The sequence below is a fragment of the Bos indicus genome, chromosome 2 (assembly GCF_029378745.1).
Source record: "Bos indicus isolate NIAB-ARS_2022 breed Sahiwal x Tharparkar chromosome 2, NIAB-ARS_B.indTharparkar_mat_pri_1.0, whole genome shotgun sequence".
Lineage (NCBI taxonomy): Eukaryota > Metazoa > Chordata > Mammalia > Artiodactyla > Bovidae > Bos > Bos indicus.
Genome location: NC_091761.1, coordinates 5,704,589 through 5,724,680, shown reverse-complemented (window position 1 = coordinate 5,724,680; position 20,092 = coordinate 5,704,589). Strand labels below are relative to the sequence as shown.

The window sequence follows — 20,092 nt, the reverse complement described above, 5'->3', positions numbered from 1 at the left end:
TTCCATATTCCTAATTTGTACCCCCTTCCCTCCCTCTCCCCTTTGATAACTATATGTTTGTTTTCTATGGCTGTGAGCCTGTTTCTGGTTTGTATATGGATTCATCTGGATTATTTTTTACATCCCACATATAAGTGATATCATATAGTAACTGTCTTGATCTGCCTGACTCCGTTATAACACTTCTAGGCGCATGCCTGTTGCTGTCAATGGGAATGTTTCATTTTTTTGGCTGAGTTATATCCCACTGTGCATCTGTGTGCCGCATCTTTTGAGCCAGTCATGCACTGACGGGCATTTGGTTGCTTCTCTGTCTTGCTATTGTAAATGGTGCTGCTGTGAACATTAGGGTACACATATCTTTTCAAATTAGAATTTTTGCCTTTTCCAGATAATTATCCAGGAGTTGGATTACTGGGTCACATGCTAGCTCTATTTTAGCATTTTAAGGAACCTCCAAACCTCTTTTACCATAGTGGCTGCACAAGTTTACATTCCCCCCAAAGAGTAGGAGAGCTCTCTTTTCTCAACACCCTCTCCAGCATTTTCAGACTTTTTAAATGATGAAAATTTTGAATAGTGTGAGGTGATACCTTACTGTGGTTTTGACTTGCATTTCTCTAATGATGAGCAATGATGAGCATCTTTTCATGTGTATGTTGGCCATTTGTATGTCTTCTTTGGAAAAATGTCTGTTTAGGATTTCTGCCCATTCTTTGTTTTTACAATATTGAGTTTTATGAGCTGTTTGGAGATTCTGGATAGTAACTCCTCGTTGGCCACATCACTTGCAAGTATTTTCTTCCATTCCTTAGGTTGTCTTTTTATTTTGTTGATGATTTCTGTGCAAAATCTTTTTAAGTTTGATCAAGTCCCATTTATTATTGCTTTTATTTCTTTATTGCTTTGGGAGACTGATCTAAGAAAATATTTCTACAATTTATGTCAGAGAATGTTTTGCCTATGTTCTCCTCTAGGAATTTTATGGTGCCATGTCTTACATTTAGGTCTTCAAACCATTTTGAGTTTCTTTTGTATATGGTATGTGGGAGTGTCCTAATTTCATTGATTTACATGTAGCTGTTCATGTTTTCCAACACCACACGGTAAAGACGCTGCCTTTTCTCCACTGTATATTCTTACCTCCTTTGTTGTAGACTAATCGACTGTATGTGCATGGGTTTATTTCTGAGGTCTATTCTGTTCCATTGATCTATGTATCTGTTCTTAATGTCAAAATAGGTACCCAATAAAAGGTTTTAATATCCAAAATATATTTAAAAACGACTACAACAGCAAAGAAACCCAAACAGCCCAATTTGAAAATGAGCAAAGACTTGCATAGATTTTCTCCAAGAAGATTTATAGATGGCTAATAAATGAAAAACATTCACTATCAGTAGCTATTAGGGAATGCAAATCAAAACCACGGTGCGATACCACTTCATACCCATTGTGCTAAGTCGCTTCAGTTATGTCTGACAGTACGCAACCGTGTGCACTATAGCTTGCTAGGCTTCTCTGTCCATGGGGATTCCCCGGGCAAGAATACTGGAGTGGGTTGCCGTGCCCGCCTCCAGGGGCTTTTCCCGACCTAGGGATCGAACCTGCATCTCTTCATGTCTCCTGCATTGGTAGGCGGGTTCTTTACCACTAGTGCCACCTGGGAAGCCCTAATAACCATTAGTATCGTTATTGTAAAGACACAGAAGATAACATCTGGTAAGATATGGAAAAACTGAAATTCTTGAGTGGGAATTTCTAGTGGGCATTTCTGGGAATGTGAAAGGGTGCAGCTACTGTGGAAAACAGACCCTCAAAGTGTTAAATATATTACCATGTAACCCAGTAATTCCACTTTAAGGTACATACCCCCAAAGAACTGACACGGGGACTCAGACACTTGCACTTCAGTGTTCACAGCAGCAGCATTCGCAACAGCCAAAAGGTGGAAACAACCCAAATATCCCTCAAGAGATCAATGGATAAACAGTGTTGCAAGGCTACATATCCATAAGCCATAAAAAGGAAGGAAATTCTGGCACATGTAACATGGACGAACTCTGAAGGCTTTATGCTAAGTGAAAGAAGCTAGACACCAAAGAACCAAGCCTGTATGAGCCCACTTGTATGAGGTACCCAAGCAGTCATACTCACATAGAGAATAAACGGTGGTTCTCAAGGCCTGGAGATGGTGTTGTTTAACAGGTGCAGAATTTCAGTTTGTGCTGAAAATAAATTCTGGAGATGGATGGCAGTGATGGGTGCACAAAACTGGAATTGTACTTAAAGCCGCCGAACCATACACTTAAAAATGGTTAAATGACGAATTTTGTTACGTGTATTTTACCACAAAAAAGTATACATCTTTGTTAGATGTGTATATATGTGTGTATGTGTACACGTGTATGTACCTCATTAGTAACTCACATTCCAAAAAAGAGTAGCCTGAGGAGTGCTGATCAGCCATCCCGCCTGCTCCCCTCTCTCCCCAGGAGTGACACACGCGGCCATCTGGGCGGCCTGCATTTCTTATCTCAGTGCCGCGGTTCCCCCTGAGCTGAGGACGTCTGCTCAGGGCATCCTGCAAGGCCTGCATCTGGGTTTGGGGAGAGGCTGTGGTGCCATGATTGGAGGCGTGTTAGTCAACTTTTTTGGTAAGAATGGCTTGCTTTCTTTCCCTTTCTTCTTTGATGAAACCTTAAAAATTTTCAGCAACACCTCCATAAACGCTCAGGTTATTACTGAAGATCGCCAGAAGCTAGACTCTCGTTTTCATATTCTTTTTCTAGCTTTCACAGTAGTCAGATTTGCAGTGCAGTGTGCTTCAGTAGTTAAGAGGATTACAGCCGACAGACAGTTAACCGCAGTGCAACCCAGGTACCTCAGAGGAGCCAAACAAAGGAATAAGCCCACGTGATTTTGGTGTGAAGTGCCCTAAACCTGTTGATGAAAACGCTGGAGAAAAGAGAATCATCACTGTTTCTCCATCTGGCTTTGGTGACCTCCCTGCGCCCGTGGTAACAGTCTGTCTGCTCCATCAGCTCCCCCTTACCGGAAATACAGGGGCCGAGGTGCAGGTGGGATTATTCTGCTCCAGGATCTTGGACTACTCAGTCATCTATAGAAGGTGGGCTCAGAGATGTCTGAATTTATAGCACCTATTGAGCTTGGCTGTTTTAACTACAGATTAATAGGACTGTTTATAACAGGTAGATGGGCTTTATGAAGAAGAGAGCCCACTGCATTTTAAAAAGGCACTCAGAGACAGTCCCTTTATTTTATAAATGCAGTCTGATCAATGACAGATATGCAATACCAGCTCTTGGGTCTCTTGACAACTACCCAGACTTGTTTTTCCTTCGGTATGAAGCTAACGGCCACTTGCCATTCTCTGCTCTGCTGCCTTTGTCCGCTTTAGAACATCTACAGGCCTGGGTGAGGGCTACCCGCCTTTCCAGGAACTACTCTCTAGAGCACCACTTGTTTTCACAGGGGCTGCTGCAACCTTCCGGGGAATTGGCATGGCCTGCCTGGTGATCCTCCTGCTCTTTGCCCTGATCCAGTGGCTGGCAGTACCAGATGAGGAAGAAGGTAGACGTGTTCATTGATCCTTAATGGTTCTAAAGGCTGAAGCCAAGGGGAGTTCTGCACATACCCCTGAGAAACCCAGAGGTGGTAACAATGTGCCACAGACCTGCATGGCTCTGAGCTCGTGTGCACCACGGCTGGAGAGATGCCACTTGCTGTGTTGAAAAGAATACTGGTTGTTTAAATAAAACGGGGTTTTCTTCCTTTTGTTTTGTCTTATGGTACAAGGTACTGGGGAAAGTATTGGTTTTAAATTTCTCTGGTATTCTAAAGAGATTTAAATTTTAAATACATAAAGGACTGTACAGTCATTTTACTATTAGGGACAGGAAGTGGTATTCATCTCTGTGCCTTAACTTCATCTGAAAAAAAAAAAAAGCCTAAACGTTAATTTGAAGTCTTCCCTTAATTAGGCATGAGAGTGAAAATGGTAGCTGCTTAGTCGTGTCCGACTCTTTGTGACCCCATGGACTGTGGCCCACCAGGCTCCTTGGTCCATGGGATTCTCCAGGCAAGAGTCCTAGAGTGGGTTGCCATTCCCTTCTCCAGGGGATCTTCCCAACCCAGGGATTGAACCAAGGTCTCCTGCATTGCAGGCAGATTAGATATGGACTTCATTAAAATTACTATACACTAAGGTTATATCCAATATAATATGTGGATGAAAACAAGTTTTCAACTTATTTGGGCGGTGAACTTTTTAATTTGTTTTTGAATGAAGAAGGCCAACCATTAAAACAAATATTCTTTCTCAGCTCCTGAGTCCTGAAACAGGCTCATCTTCTATGGTGTCTTGTCCTTTGAGGAGCATTTGCCTCAAGTACTCAAAGTGCTTCTATTAAGAGAAAAACTAACTTGTTACAGAAACCCCAGAGACAAATTTTAATGCCAACAAGTTACTCAGTCAGAAAGACCAATGCTGACTTTTCTCAGTCTTGTTCTACCATAATCCTAACCACATCATATCTCTTACATAGCTTGGTCCATGTCTTCAGTAGAAGTCTGATAAAAGCATCTGTCATGTGATTTTCCCATTTTGATGCTTATCTTTACAATTTCAGTTACTTTAAGTGGGCTGAAGCTATAACCTATGCCCCACAAATATGATATACTGATACATTAACAATACGTTTCAAAAATATGTTCATGTCTGTTAGGCTCTGTAAGACCTGGAAGGCAGACATCACATTCATTTGCTCAGTAATCTCCACCAGGTAGAGAAGCCTCCCTTGCTGCACTGCAACTTGCTGACATTCCCAAGCACACTAGAATGGGCTTATCAAGGTTGTCTGTTTATTTTTTACTGTTTATATATACTTACATGCATCTGTTTAAATATGCAGAAAATTGACAAATGATTTAAACACGATTTTCTCTCCAGACAAGACGATGTTGGCAGAAAGGATTCCTGTTCCTTCTAGCCCTGTTCCCATAGCAACCATCGACTTGGTCCAACAACAGACAGAAGATGTTATGCCACGCACTGAGCCCAGACTTCCCCCCAAGAAAACCAAGCACCAGGAAGAACAGGAGGATGTGAACAAGCCAGCCTGGGGGGTCAGTTCCTCTCCCTGGGTGACCTTTGCCTACGCACTCTACCAGATCAAAGAGTTGATGCAGCTCACGAGGGACAGCCGTGCTTCTGAGATACAGCCTCTCCAGGTAAAGGTCCTCTGCCCCACCTTACACGGGCCTGGTTGTTCCAGATGTTCGTTCAGCGAAACTTCTGGGAGGTCTGACGGGGGAAATAAACATGCAGACAGGTAATTTCAGTACTTTCGTGACAAGTGTGTTACAGAGGTGTATACAAGGTCTCATAGGGAAAACTCTGCCTTACACAGTTCAGAAAGGCCTCCAGAGAAGACAGTACTTCTTGAAAGAAGTTCATTCTGATTTTCTATATTTCTTTAAAATGTCTGTGTTGATGGACACTAGTTACTGTGTGGATATATGGTTCTTGCCTTGGTGGATTATATATATATTAATCTCTAATTTAAAAATCCTAGTGGGGACTTTCTATATAGTAGTATGTCAATAAATATCTGATGAATTAGTTAGTACTCTGAGCCACTGTAGGCGTCTTATAGGATACCCGAGTGGAGTGTGGATTTGCTGGTGGGCTCACCTCAAAGATAAAAAGTGTGGTTTTTCTTATCCTTAGAGTTGTGGTCTCTCCTGAGTAGAGTCGAATCGCATGGATAAAACATTGTAGGTAATTGTCACTGAAGCTATATTAATACTTTTGGAAAATGATTAAGTGTGACTTCGTTTAGCCAAAGTAACGAGTTTAACGTCCCTGTGTTCTTTTAATCAAATCATTCTCTTTCATGGGATGAATCGTCAGTTTTATATCTAGAGCAGTTTCAGAGGACACAGGAGGAAAAAAAATAAAGGAGAAAGACTTAAAGAGTACTTTGATAATTTCTTTAATTTGAAATACATTAATTTATCACAATTTTGTAAACTAACATAGTATTTCTATAGCTTAAACCAAATCTGATTCTTTGCTGGTAACGTCTAGTCCATGTATGATCTTACTGGTCTATCAAGATAAACTCATGCAAATCCTCTGCTCACAAGTCAAGAGGGACGATAAGAGGGTGGAAGACCGTATGAAGGAGGTGAAGCAGGAGAAAAAAATAAGGTCTTCTGCCCAAACGGCAGTGTTTTCATACTTCGGACACTTATCCTCATTTTCACAGAAGCCTATGAGGCTTAAGTATCATGAAACATTTTTTTCTGGTATGTTAAGATTAATTAAAACTAGCTGGTATAACTTATAAAGAAGTCATCATACGATTTTTTCTTTCACATTTTAGAATCAATTACAGAAATAAAACTTTTTTTTTTTTTGGTGCTTAGCTATTTGAAGTGATGGGTATTAGTTTGGAGGGCAATCCATTAAACAAAAACAAAAACATATTTTTTGATTTTCAGAAACCAGGAATGTGGTATTTTACAGACATGGTGTAGGTGATGTTCTGGAGTGATAGGTACTCCCTCAAACCAGCTGGTCACATAGGGGCTCATTTACTTTTTTTTTTTACATTGATGTTCCACCTTATTTGTTTAGTTAAATACACATCAGGATTCTTCATTTCAGGACCTTTCTTTTCCTGGTCCCATCTCCAAGGCCGAGAACGCCTTCCTCACTCCCTGTTAGACAAGGTGCCTTCCAGCCTTGAATGCTCTGGCCTCAGCAAACGGCATGAGTTTCCATTCCATGCTGTTCACCCAGCGACTTGCCACAATGGCCAGTGGTGGCCCAGGAAGCATCTGCTGATGTAGACTGTTTTCCTCAGAGTAACAGGCATTTTGGTAGTAATGTATCCTTTATCCACAAGGTACATCTGCTTACAGTGTTTATGTTTTTCATGCGGCTTTGGCAGTTGCACGTAGGAAAGGAGATGAAAGGTAAGCCGTTCCACCCTTATTCCTCAATTACTTGTTTCCTGAAGTCGCTGCTTCAGGATGCTCTCCCCATGCTGCCTCTGTCTTACCTGAAACCATATAAAAAGTTTGCTAGCACTGACCATGGGGCATATCCTATCTTTACCTTCCAGGGGACCAGTGAGAATCAGAAAACTTCTGCAGCTGGTGGAGCCCAGCCTGGACCATGTGAGGCTCCCCCTGACCCACCTAGAAGCCAGCCATCCCCTCCAGCAGCCGCATCTCAGACGCAGAGCAGCCCTGCTCACCCCAGTGTGGACCCGCGCGCAGAGGACAGTGAGGACCACCAGGCTCCGCCTGCCGCTGGGGGACACTGAGGCATCCCGCTCACCTCACACCCTGCATGGAGCTGGGCTCCTCTGCCAGGACGGAGGGAGAGGCGCCTGAACCCAGGACACACCTCACTTGAGGAGCATAGTACCACATACGCTTCTAAACACCTGAACTCATCACCATGGAGACACTCACACACACAGGAGCTGCAGTACATATTGGCAGAAGCAGGCCACCTCCCCCAGCCCCACCGGAGTCACGGGGGAAAACGGAGTCAGTGAGGGCTTTCGGTTCTGGGTTTGTAGGTTAAGGACCACAGGACTTCTCTGCCAGGGCAGTAAGAGTTGGAGCCAGCAGTTACACTGAATGGGTGGAGGGGAAGAAAGTGTTTCAAGGTGAATGCTGATGTAAGTTCCCTCTTCTGATTATTTATTCTGATTATTTGGTTCTTAATGCAAACGGGGAAGAAACAGAATACATCTATAATTTTGTTTCTTTTAAAAAGAACCATTTAAAAATTATAAGACTTATTTTAAAAGTAACCAGATAAAAGTTGGTAGCATCTATGTTTTTGTTTAATACGAAAGAAAAAAAAAAAAGGAAAAAGTTTCGTTAGAAACTCGGGATATCTCTAGGAAATATATTTTTATATGTGTATGGTATATAATGAAAATAGTCAATTCTTGGAGCAGCAAAAGCTGTTACTGACCACTGCAAGCTAAGCTGAGCTTTAAAATGCCTTCTGTTTTAAATGGGCTTTAAGACCAGAGGAAGGAATATTTGAAATAAACCAACCAACTCAGTATGCTGTGGCTTGATAGACAAAGGTTTACTAAATATATTGATACTGTAAATAGCCTCTATCACTATTTACAGCTTTCTAGTGATTTGGGCTCTAATTAGCTGATGGAATAAAACAAACACAAAATCAATGAATTCCTAAGGGTTTCTTTTAATTAAGCAGTACTACTTACAAATAACAGTATAAGATTTAAGTGCCTGGGGAGGGATACAATTTTTTAAAATTACATAATGGCTCAGTTTTTGTTTTGTTTTTGGTGAGGGGAAAAGGTGGTGACAGGAAGCCAGGAACGGGAAAGACAGAAATAAGAAGTTAAGTACACTTTCCAATGACCTAAGACACAAATATCAGTACATTCTTTCCCATGAAGACACGGTCAGACACTGGACAGTTCAGGTATGAGCACACTACTGGGATACTGCAGCTACAGTCAGGACAGTGGCCAGGTGACTCCTGCGTAGAGCATGCTGCTAAAAATGAACGCTGAGGTTACAGGAAGCCTTGGGGGAGGGCTGTGGACAAGGGAACACGGCTTCAGCTAAAGGAAGGTCAGTTACACAGTGTCTACGATACTGTGGATGAGCACAGAGGAGAGGAAAGAAAAGAACAGAGTTAAAAATGAAAAACTCACCTTCCTCTCTGACCCCAACTAGGCAGGACCAACTGTAAAGTAAGGGCTTCCTCACGACACCGCACTTCTGCCCACAACAGCATCTGGGAGAAGGCACTCTACACTTGGATATCTAGCTTCACCACAGCACACAGCCTAAAAATAAAATAATGGGAAGGAACAGAATTAAGCAAATAGTTATTTTTGCACTTGACTGAAATGTACTGTACTGTAAATTATCATAACTCATTTTAAGTGACCTTTAAAAATCAGATGTATTTATTATGCTTATGTAATTATAGAAATAGAGAGATGGGTGACAGGCTGAACCTCACCTATGAATATACAGTATGTGGATTTGTGAAACTGACTGTAGGAAGTCAAAAAACTTCTACTGTGTCTTGTGTTTACAGTTCTGATTTATTCCTCTGAAAAGCCTGCTGTTTTGGAAATGCACAGTTGACATGTTCAAATAAACCTAACCATTTTTAAATATTTCCTAAATGATAATGATGTGACCAAACAAATAAAAGTCCCTTGCTCTGTAATGAATGAGATCAATCTACAGACCTTTATTATGAGACATTTACTGTGAGAGCTGATTCAACAATGCAGTAATTTCCAACCTTTCAGAACAGACACCTTCATGGGTTTGTAGACTTTGTGACTTCTGTCCTTAAAGTGCCATTAAAAAATAGAGTGCAAATTAAATTTTGATTTGATAATTTTATAATCCCTTTTGAGAACCCCTGGAAATACCTAGGGAAGTCACAAAGCCCAGGCTGGCAATCAGTGCCTTAATGACCTGTTTCATATTTTTCCCTTAATTGTAGAAAAAGTAAATCAGGCAAAGCGCTGAGCGCATGTGGTATCTGAAGAGGTTAGTTGCGAATTAGTAAACTATTGCTCAGAGCCTTCAGTAGATAACAGATGACCCTAACACACATACCTCCACCTACCAAAAAAACCTCATGAAAAGTATAAGGAATTCACAGGAAGATCACAGCCTTACTGGCTTATTCATCTTGTCATGGGCCACAGGAAGCAGAATGCTGTTGAAGTGCTTCCCTCTGATGGCAGTTCCTCCAAAACTGCCAGGGTGGAGGCTGCCATGGCGCTGGGACCATTATTTAAGCAGTATTCCTTGCAGTGGATCTGGAGTTAGGCAGCGATTCTGGGAGGTTAGTTACTCACAGGAAGCCACACCCGTTGTTACCGGGTGCTTGCAGTGTGCTGATGACCTTGTTCTTCTGCCTTACAACCACCCGCTGTGATACGTATCACTGTCCCCACGTTAAGTATGAGGATTCTGCAGCTAACTCAGCTTATGTTATGGGGCCCAGGTCACAAAGCCAGGATTCAAAACTCAAACCCACCTAATGTCCACCCAGGACTTTCCCTGACCCCAGGAGGCGGGGAGGCCTTCCCTGCTTCTGTTGTGGTAAAATGAGCCTGAAGAAAAGCCCTGGTCATTCTGAATCCCCCCCTCACGTGCCTGGTACTCACAGGGCACGGTTGTAGCTCCATTTAGGATCCTTAGATATTCCAGATACGTGGAAGTCCAGCACCTTCAAACTCCAGCTGTTAGTCGTGAGTGCCACCCTGGGGGTAACTTGGAAGGTTTGGCAACCTGCAGAGAAAACTTGGAGGTCAGCGGGGATTCTGAAGACCAATGCCATGGAGTCAGGAAGGGCCAGCTGACACATCCACTGCTCCATGTCCTGAGGCGACAGCCTTGTAGAAGAGCGCCCTCTAGTGTGGCAGCCATAAGCCACAAGCAGTTCTTAAGTGGTTGCCATGTGGCTAGTACATCCGAGGAATTCAATTTCTCTTGCTGTTTAAACAGCCACATGTGGCTCCTGGCTATTATGCTGGACATGCAGAAACAGAGGAAGAAACCACCTTTGGCAGATCTCTGGGTCTTAGTTTTCTCATCTTCACTGTGAAAGGCTGGACCCTAAAATTAACATTATTTTGTGAAGAGGCATTACGTTACACCACCTCATGTGGTTTTAAGGACAAAATGACAAGGTTATCAGCACACAACAAGCGCCCCGTAACAATGGGTGTGGCTTCCTGTGAGTGACTAACCTAGAATCACTGCCTAACTCCACATCGACTCTTAGGTTGTGACAGAGCTGAATGTAGGGAAGCAAAAGATGGTTTTCTCTTCAGAAATTCTTCTGTTCCTGGGTGCGAGAAATGGAGAAAGCTACTTCTGAAGCCCCAGAGCAGTCCTGTGAACCCCTGGCTCAAGAATCCCAAATCACCAGGCAGACTGGAGAAAGGCTGGTGTCTGGACAGACAGAGAATAAAGGGGGAAGGGGAAGTGGGCTCTCAAATCACAAAGCGACTTACCTTACGCAAGGACAAACTGTGATTTAAAGTAAGACTTTAAACCAGTAAGCCAGAAACTTGGTGATGTCCAGAGGGGGAAGATATGAGCCAGACCAGGTGAGTACCTTATTCTCACTCAGCTCCCATCTCCTTCAGGTGTGAATGCAGGACCACTTACCCCACTGTGGCTCCAGGGAGGTCCCCACTTTCTGACGGCAACCCAAGGACCTCTAGAGTGCTGGCCATGGAGCCCCACCGTGTGGATGTGCGTCTCGCTGCTGCCAGTGGGGACTTACACCTGGAAGTAACCTGTGTGGCATCAGGGACCTCCTCTGTAAAGTCAAGGTCATCAAGCATCGGCCTTACTTCTGATGTCTAAATGACATGCCTTACACACAGTACGCACTCCATAATACTGCCAGCATTCTTGTGTGGCAGACAGACACAAATGCTGTCTCATTTCTCCAATCAAGTTCCAGCTCTGAGTATTTTGTGACATTTGAATCCACTGCATGCTGGATTATGCATGCATAATCTATAGTACCACAGATTAGTATTATCTATCTATAGTACTATAGATATAGTACTCTAGTACTATGTTACATGCTTACCTATACCCAGTAAGCTGTCTAATAAGGCATTCCATTATTAGTTCCATTGGAACTTATTCTAATAAGTTCCAACATGAACTGTAAACATTAAGTGATCAGAGATATTAAAGGATAAAATTAATCAAAACATAAGTTGAAGAGGATGGGGGGATAAATGACAAGTAATGTTATATGCCAACAAACTGGGCAACCTAGAAGAAACAAATTTCTAGAAACATACAGCCTGCCAAGACTGAGTCAAGAAAAAACAAGCAATTTGAACAGATCGATCACTAGAAAAGATAGAATCTGAAATAATAAAACTCCCTGCAAACCAAACTCCAGGACCAGATGGCTTCATTGGGGAATTCTACCAAACATATAAAGAGGAATTTATACCTATCCTTCTCAAAAAAGATTTCAAAAAAATCAAAGACAAAGGAACACTCTCAAATTCATTCTGTAAGGCCACCATTACCCTGATACCAAAACCAGACAAAGACAACACAAAAAAAGAACTACAGGCCAATATCACTGATGAACATAGATGCAAAAATCCTCAACAAAATTTTAGCAAACAGAATTCAGCAACACATCAAAAAGCTAATACACCATGATCAAGTTGGGATTATTCCAGCAATGCAAGGATTCTTCAATAAACACAAATCAATCAATGTGATACACCATATTAACAAACTGATAGATTAAAACCATATGATAACCTCAATAGATGCAGGAAAAACCTTTGACAAAATTCAGTACCCATTTATGATTAAAACTCTTCAAAAAATGGGCACAGAAGGAACTTACCTCAACAGAATAAAGGCCATATATAAGCCTACAGCAAACATGAGTCTCAATGGTGAAAAACTGAAAGCATTCCCCCTAAGATCAGGAGTGTCCACTTTCACCACTGTTATTCAACATAGTTCTGGAAGTCCTAGCTACAGCAATCAGAGAAGAAAAATAAATAAAAGGAATCCAGATCAGAAAAGAAGTAAAACTCTCACTGTTTGCAGATGGCACAATACTGCACATAGAAAACCCTAAAAATAGTATCAGAAAATTACTAATCAGTGAATTTAGCAAAGTTGCAGCATACAAAATCAATACATAGAAATCACTTGCATTCTACATACTAACAATGAAAAATCAGAAAGAGCAATTAAGGAATCAACCCCATTTACCACTGCAACAAAAAGAAATATCTGGGAATAAACTTACCTAAGGAGACAAAAGAACTGTACACAGAAAATTATAAGACACTGATGAAAGAAATCATAGACAACATAAACAGATGAAGAGCTATTCCATGTTCCTAGGTAGGAAGAATCAATATTGTGAAAATGACTACACTACCAAATGCAATCTACAGATTCAATGTGATCCCTATCAAATTACCAATGACATTTTTCACAGACCTAGAACAAAAAATTTCACAATTCATATGGAAACAAAAGACCCCAAATAGCCAAAGCAGCCTTGAGAAAGAAGAATGGAGCTGGAGGAATCAACCTTCCTGACTTCAGATTATATTACAAAGCTACAGTATGGGACTGGCATAAAAACAGAAATATAGACCAATAGAACAAGGTAGAAAACCCAGAAATGAACCCATGCACCTATGGGTACCTTATTTTTGACAAAGGAGGCAAGAATATATACAGTGGGGCAAAGACAGCCTCTTCAATAAATGGTGCTGGGAAAACTGGACAGCTACATGTAAAAGAATGAAATTAGAACACTTCCTAACACCATACACAAAGATAAACTCAAAATGGATTAAAGACCTAAATGTAAGACCAGAAACTATAAAACTCTTAGAGGAAAACACAGGCAGAATGCTCGATGACATAAATCAAAGCAAGATCCTCATTACTTCCTAGAGTAATGGAAATAAAAACAAAAGTAAACAAGTTGGGCCTGATTAAACTTAAAAGCGTTTGCACAGCAAAGGAAACTATAAGCAAGGTGAAAAGACAATCCTCAGAATGGGAGAAAACAATAGCAAATGAAACAACTGACAAAGGATTAATTTCCAAAATATACAAGCAGCTCGTACAACTCAATACCAGAAAAACAAAACAACCCAATCAAAACGTGGGGAAAATATTTAAATAGACGTTTCTTCAAAGAAGACATACAGATGGCTAGCAAACACATGAAAAGATGCTCAACATCGCTCATTACTAGAGAAATGCAAATCAAAACTACAATGAGATATCACCTCACACCAGTCAGAATGGCCATCGCCCAAAAGTCCACAAACAATAAATGCTGGAGAGGATGTGGAGAAAAGGGAACACTCTTGCACTGTTGAATGTAAATTGGTACAAGCCACTATGGAAGATGGTATGGAGATTCCTTAAAAAACAAGAATAAAACCACCCATATGACCTAGCAATCCCACTCCTAAGCATATACCCTGAGGAAATAAAAATTGAAAAAGACACAGGTATCCCATTGTTCACTCCAGCTCTATTTACAATAGCTAGAACATGGAAGCGACCTAGATGCCCACTGACAGATAAATGGATACAGAAGTTGTGGTACATATACACAATGGAACATTACTCAGCCATAAAAAGGAATGCATTTGAGTCTGTTCTAATGACGTGGATGAACCTAGAACCTATTATACAGAGTGAGGTAAGCCAGGAAGAGCTAGATAAACATCGTATTCTGACGCATATATATGGAATCTAGAAAAATGGTACCGAAGAATGGGCAGCAATGGAGAAACAGACACAGAGAATACTTACGGACATGGGGAGAGGGGAGGAGAGGGTGAGATGTATGGAGAGAGTAACATGGAAACTTACATTACCATATGTCAAATAGATAGCCAACGGGAATGTGCTGTATGGCTCAGGAAACTCAAACAGGGGCTCTGTACCAACCTAGAGGGGAGGCATGGGGTGGCAGATGGGAGGGAGGTTCAAAAGGGAGGGGATATATGTATACCTATGGCTGATTCATGTTGAGGTTTGACAGAAAACAACAAAATTCCGTAAAGCAATTATCCTTCAATTAAAAAATAAATAAGTTAAAAAAAAATATTATACTAAATGAAAAATGCCAGAAACCAAAGGCTACAAATTGTATGAGGCTATTGACTGAAGCTGCAGAGCAGCATGCATGCACTGATATGAAATGTTCAGAATATGCACATACAGAGAGGTGGAGAGGAGACTGCTAGGTGCTGTGGCTCCGGGAAAGAAGACTGGGGCCAAGCAGTGAGTGACTGCTGACGGGCACAGTGGTTTTTTTCAGAGTGACAGAAATGTTCTAAAATTGATTATGGCAATGGTTGTACAACTCTGAATATATTAAGAATCATGAACTGTACACTCTAAATAGATGTGTATATAAATTATATCTCAATAAGTTATTTAAAATATTTTTAATATTTAATATTACATATTAAAAATATGTAAAAGAGGAAATAAAAAAAATACAGAAAGCATCTGGCTCTTAGGGTCAGCTAAAAATACCTGTCTTACTGCAGGAGTCTTCAAAATTCTACATCCATTATGTTATTTTTGCACAGGATCCTTCTTTCAGTTGGACCAAAAAAAAAGTGATTTAAACATTGTACTTCTCTAAACTCTGGAGTAATAATCACATACAAAAAAATATAAGATCCTTTGTCTTTTCTTGATGCCATTCTGGGGGTCTTAACTCTTTCACATGTTTAGATATCAACTATTCCAAACCTCTTAAAATCTAGAATTTCTTAAATTTCTTGATTAAAAAAAAAAAAGTCATGAATTCAAATACTGTCCTAAATGTCAGATGGACACTCTCTTGTAATTCAGCCCTAAGTATTACAGGCAAACTAAACAACTAGTTCACAAAGCAATTTTTGTGATATATGTTGTAAAACCTTTAAAGAATAATATAGAATGATACGATTATTTAAACATGGCCACCTACACTACCTCTCACCCACATATGCTGGTGTCCAACAGTCCAATTTGCTAGCAACGGTGAGCTTTTACGAGGCAGCCTGTGGAAGCAGGAACACAACGAAGGTTCCCTTGTGCTCCCCAGCTACACGCCCACGGTGGCATGAGGCACAGAGCCCGTGCCAACCACCTGAGGAGGGCAGAACCCCTTTACTCAATGCAGACGAGAGACGGGAGATGTCTTGTCCTTTATGCTGCTACTCAAGGCCACCCCCCATAGCAGAAGAGTCCATGTTTGATTCTTAAAAAGAATCAATTCAACAACATCTTAACCCCTGGGTTGCTGTGCCATATTCAGATCTTTCCTCACACCTAGGTTTTGGCCTCTTTTCCTCAGGGTCAAAGCTCACCATCAGTCTCTCACTTCATTCCAGAATTAACATCATGGATCAAGAAAAAGAAAGATCTGTTCTCTATAAGGAAGAACACAAATCTGTTTTGTAGGAAATTGTTATATATAATTACGCAATTTTAAAAAACAGGCCAGTAAACTTGAGGTTAAATTTCAACATACAAAGAAATACAAAAAGTAGTTCAACAATTTCAACGCACACACAAAGATCTAGAAAAGTAATTCTAACTTCTAATCTTAAATATATGTCTATAAAAGTCTTGTCAAAACTTTAAAATATAACCTTAGGAAATGTTTCTCTTTACTGAAGGTATCAGTTACTTGGGTATTATTAAAAAGTAAAAAAATACGTCACCAATACTGTAAGACTCAAGGCTGTGGAGAGATGGCCCCTCAGCTTGCTTCTAAAAGTCTCTTCTACCTGAATCATAGGAAGCAGTAGGGCTGGAGTTCTAGTCCCAGGGCTGCCTCTAAAAATCTCTGTGGTCTTGGATAAGTTATTTAACTTTCCAAGTCTCCATTCCTTCACCATCAGCATTTTCTAAACATTCTGTCCAAGGAATATTAATCTCATAAAGAAGGGTTCTGTTTTCAAATTAAGTCAGAGACTGCTACACACCATTTCCCCTCTTCAGGAGGTTCACGCAACACGCATTAGCATTACTGAAGGCTCCGAGAAGTCCTGCAGCACCCATCCTGGTTGACCTCAGGATCCCTTACCTGCTAACACTGCAGCATCCTATGGACTACACTTTGGAAAACACTGGTCCAGCATATCCCAGGTCTCTTCCAGCCCTGACACTGATAACAGGCAGGAAGAGCAGTGCACTACTTTGTTGCAGGTTCTGAGGTTTAAGAGAGGCTTTAATGACCTGGAGTTGACAAGGAACTTATTCACATTAACTAGACCTTTGAAGATCAACACGATTCCCTTGTTCCTAACGAGAGTCTTCATTCAAGGAAAGTGATAATGATCGTCACACAATCTCAGTGGCCGCCTACAGGACAACACACAGAACTGACCAAGAAGGATCAGTTATCTTCAATGAAGTTTAGCTTTCCTTTCCGGTATGGTTTGATGTTTCTCTGTGGCGAGCGCTTTGGCCACTGTTCCTTGGACAGTTCTGCCCGCCCGCCCATGCCCACTTCCTTGTCCAGGATGAAGTCACTGTGCAGGCAGACTGTCAGGAGTCCTCAGGTGAAAGAGCTGCTCTTCCAAGAAGGCACCCCCAAGGCCATACTGTTCTTCATGGAGCCTCACTTCTTCAGGCGACAAGTGGCTTCCTCCCAGAACGAAGTCTGCAAACCTAGTATTTGTTTTAAAAATAAAGTTAATGTTATCACAGAAAGCTTTATTTGGAAGATAACATGTTCCCTGGCTACTTATCCCCCTTAATGAAATTTGGCTTTGCATCAGTACAGGATGGCATTTGCACAGTGGGTGTGAGAACAGGAATGGCTGTGTGCTCCTCCAGACGTTCAGGAAAGGATCAGGAAGCAGGCAGACTTGGAAGCCCAGGTGCTGCGAAACAGACCCACTCCAGTTTTCTAATTCCTTTTCTCTCTTATTAAATGTATTATTTACTATTTTAGTGTCTTTCCCCCTTCGATTTTTAATTTGAGAGCGCTGCTGTTTGGATAAAGCAATGAAGAAGGAAAAACAGTAAAGAAAAGAGGCTGGGGCAGAGCTTTCTTTCTTGGTGAACTTTATAAATGAGTTTCCAGCCCTAAAGCATGAGAAGCAGATGACGCATCCCATTCTGTCTCCCTTCTCCTATGAGTGGTCTTTATGGCCTTCCCTATATAATACATCAGATCAACATTTACTCCGACCCTGGCAGTTCTACGGTGCAATGCAGAGCACTGAAGCAAAAGAAGCTCGATAGCTTCCATGTCATGTTACCCGGGAAGCTGTGTTTCTAGCCTTAAGTACCTGGTCCAAACTGCCATGTTATTTCCGGGGTAACGCCAACCCAGCTGTGGTGTGGGCAGCGGGGCAAGGCTTACTTTTTCGGCTCCTGGAGCCTGGAGACCGCCAGCCAGGACGGGAAGCCGGGGCTGCGGCAGGCCTGGCGGAGCTCCTCCAGGGCGCAGGTTGTGGCGGCATCAGCTTGTTCCCTGTACTCATCTTCAGTAAGAAACTTCACCGCCGGCTTCTCTGATGTAAACCATTTCTTCATTTTCCTAAAACAGGCAGCATTTGGTTGCTAGATTCCTGGCCATATCTCGTTGCTCAATTCAACTCTTAAGATTTATAAAAATACATGTCTTAGAAAGTAATAATTCTTAACTTCCTCTATATCATACTATACTTATTTCTCTTGTTATCCCAATTGAAGTTTATAGAACGTGTAATTTGGGCCTAACTGCACACTCCCCCTCTTCCTGGACCAGCTTAAATAATGTCCTAAGGCACCGAGGATACTTTTTCTCTTTTTTGGGCTGAGGCATCTTCACTGCGGCCCATGGGATCTTTAGCTGTGGCATGCAGACTTAGTTGTGGCACGTGGGATCTAGTTCCCCAACCAGGGACTGAGCCTGGGCCTCCTGCATTGGAAGTGTAAAGCCTTAGCCAACTGGATCACCAAGAAGTCCTGAGCATCAATTTCTGATAGAGACATAATTGTATTTTTCTTCCTCGGTGCTTTCAAATCAGGCAATTAAAAACCTGGCTTCTTTTTGCCTGCCCTGCTGATTTTCTTGGGCACCAACAGCAGCAAACCTTTGAGATGACCTTTTATGGAGACCCAGCAGAATCACTTGCCACTGAGTCTCAACAGAGAAGCTGGGAAGATGTGCGGGGTATGGCCTCCACCTAGTGGTGCAGACACTGACTAACCTCAGAGGAAGTAAATACACTTCCCCCGAGTACAAGGGTCCTGTACACACAGTAATTCATAATATTAAAATCATTATTCTTTTGCTACATATGGAAGGGCTCACAAATGGAACTTTTTTTCCAACCAAAACAGTCCTAGAAGAATCTCATAAGGAATGCTTAATGATGAAGAGGTTTTAACACATATATTTATCAGTGAGTTTTAAAAAAATGTTTTAGGTGGTTTAAAATTTAACCAAAGATTCCCAAATACAAATGAGCAACAAAATCACCAGGAGGTGTTTTAACGTATGTTTGCTTCCTTGAGGTTTGGGGCCTGAACATCTGTAAACTTTTACAGCTCGTCTGCTGGTTGATAAACTGGATTAGGGAACCACTGACATTATTTCCTCCTCCTATTCTGAGCACTGAACACCTAGCCTGGTCTCCATGGAAGAAAACGCCCGGGCTTGGAGCACAAGAAGGGGCATGCTTTGAGCTGTGAGGTTTACCCACTGTGTGAGCTGGGCAGCTCCTTCACAGTTCTGAGCCTCACTTTGCTCACACGGAAGAAAAGTGAAAGCAACATCCGTCTACCTCAGGAGGTCACTGGACAGATGAAAACCATTACTTTGTGTCAAATGCTTAGCACAGTAAGTGTTCGACAGAGACAAAATAGTAACACCATATATTATCAAAATGTATTCAAACAGCTCTTTGTAAACTACAAAGTACTGTATGATCAAAGTATTATTTCTTTGGCTTATTGTTTACCCTATGAGTTCCTATTTTATTTCCTAATCCTTCACATAATCACTCACCAGCAATATGAAAAGTTGACAAAGTTACAGTCCATTTGGATCGTTAGGTCTGTGTTAAACAGAATGCACAGCAAATGCATAAGAGGATCACTGTGCAGATAAGAGAACACACTCGGCTCTTGGCAGGGTAGTGGATGTTGACAAGGAAAGTGGAAGGAATTCTCCTGGGTTCCTCAGGCCACAAGCCAGACAAGGGACGAGAGGCCTAAAGGGTGTGCAGTGGCCAGTCCCCTCCTGGCAGAGGCATCTCCAAGAGCCCCAGTCAGCGTCTGCCTCTGAGACAGGGCAGAGAGCAGCAGTTGGCAGCAGCCTTGCCAGCATCCTCTGCAGAGAGGCCCTGCCCTGCCTCTGGTGCCTCTTTAACCCTGTGACATCACCCCCCCGTGGAATCAGCAGATACATAAACTATCAGCTGGCACAGAGTCTCCTCCTCACAGTCAAGTTTACCTCGTAAACATTCACTAACTCCCTCTTCTAGCC

The 20,092-nt window shown here is 41.8% G+C and overlaps 2 protein-coding genes across 8 annotated transcripts in view; one reads left to right on the top strand and one right to left on the bottom strand.

Annotated features, from left to right (window-relative positions):
- MFSD6 (major facilitator superfamily domain containing 6) overlaps positions 1 to 9,281 on the top strand; it is an 89,177-nt gene extending 79,896 nt beyond the window's left edge. For 2 of the 3 annotated variants that reach the window (XM_070802151.1, XM_070802150.1), the window contains 4 exons: positions 2,496 to 2,657; positions 3,496 to 3,594; positions 4,973 to 5,253; positions 7,155 to 9,281. In XM_070802151.1, the coding sequence (XP_070658252.1) occupies positions 2,496 to 2,657; positions 3,496 to 3,594; positions 4,973 to 5,253; positions 7,155 to 7,358 (746 nt within the window). In that variant the 3' untranslated portion in view covers positions 7,359 to 9,281. Of the gene's footprint in view, positions 1 to 2,495; positions 2,658 to 3,495; positions 3,595 to 4,972; positions 5,254 to 6,980; positions 7,006 to 7,154 lie in introns of all 3 variants that reach the window. The other variant, XM_070802152.1, reaches the window with a different exon arrangement.
- NEMP2 (nuclear envelope integral membrane protein 2) overlaps positions 3,495 to 20,092 on the bottom strand; it is a 37,997-nt gene continuing 21,399 nt past the window's right edge. The window contains exons 8-11 of one of the 5 annotated variants that reach the window (XM_070802154.1): positions 17,981 to 18,157; positions 10,233 to 17,280; positions 8,748 to 8,882; positions 3,495 to 5,326 (exon numbers count right to left, since the gene is read on the bottom strand). In XM_070802154.1, the coding sequence (XP_070658255.1) occupies positions 17,139 to 17,280; positions 17,981 to 18,157 (319 nt within the window). In that variant the 3' untranslated portion in view covers positions 3,495 to 5,326; positions 8,748 to 8,882; positions 10,233 to 17,138. Of the gene's footprint in view, positions 5,327 to 6,001; positions 7,092 to 8,246; positions 8,883 to 10,232; positions 17,281 to 17,980; positions 18,158 to 20,092 lie in introns of those variants that run through there. The other 4 variants (XM_070802153.1, XM_019969397.2, XM_019969410.2 and 1 more) reach the window with 4 other exon arrangements.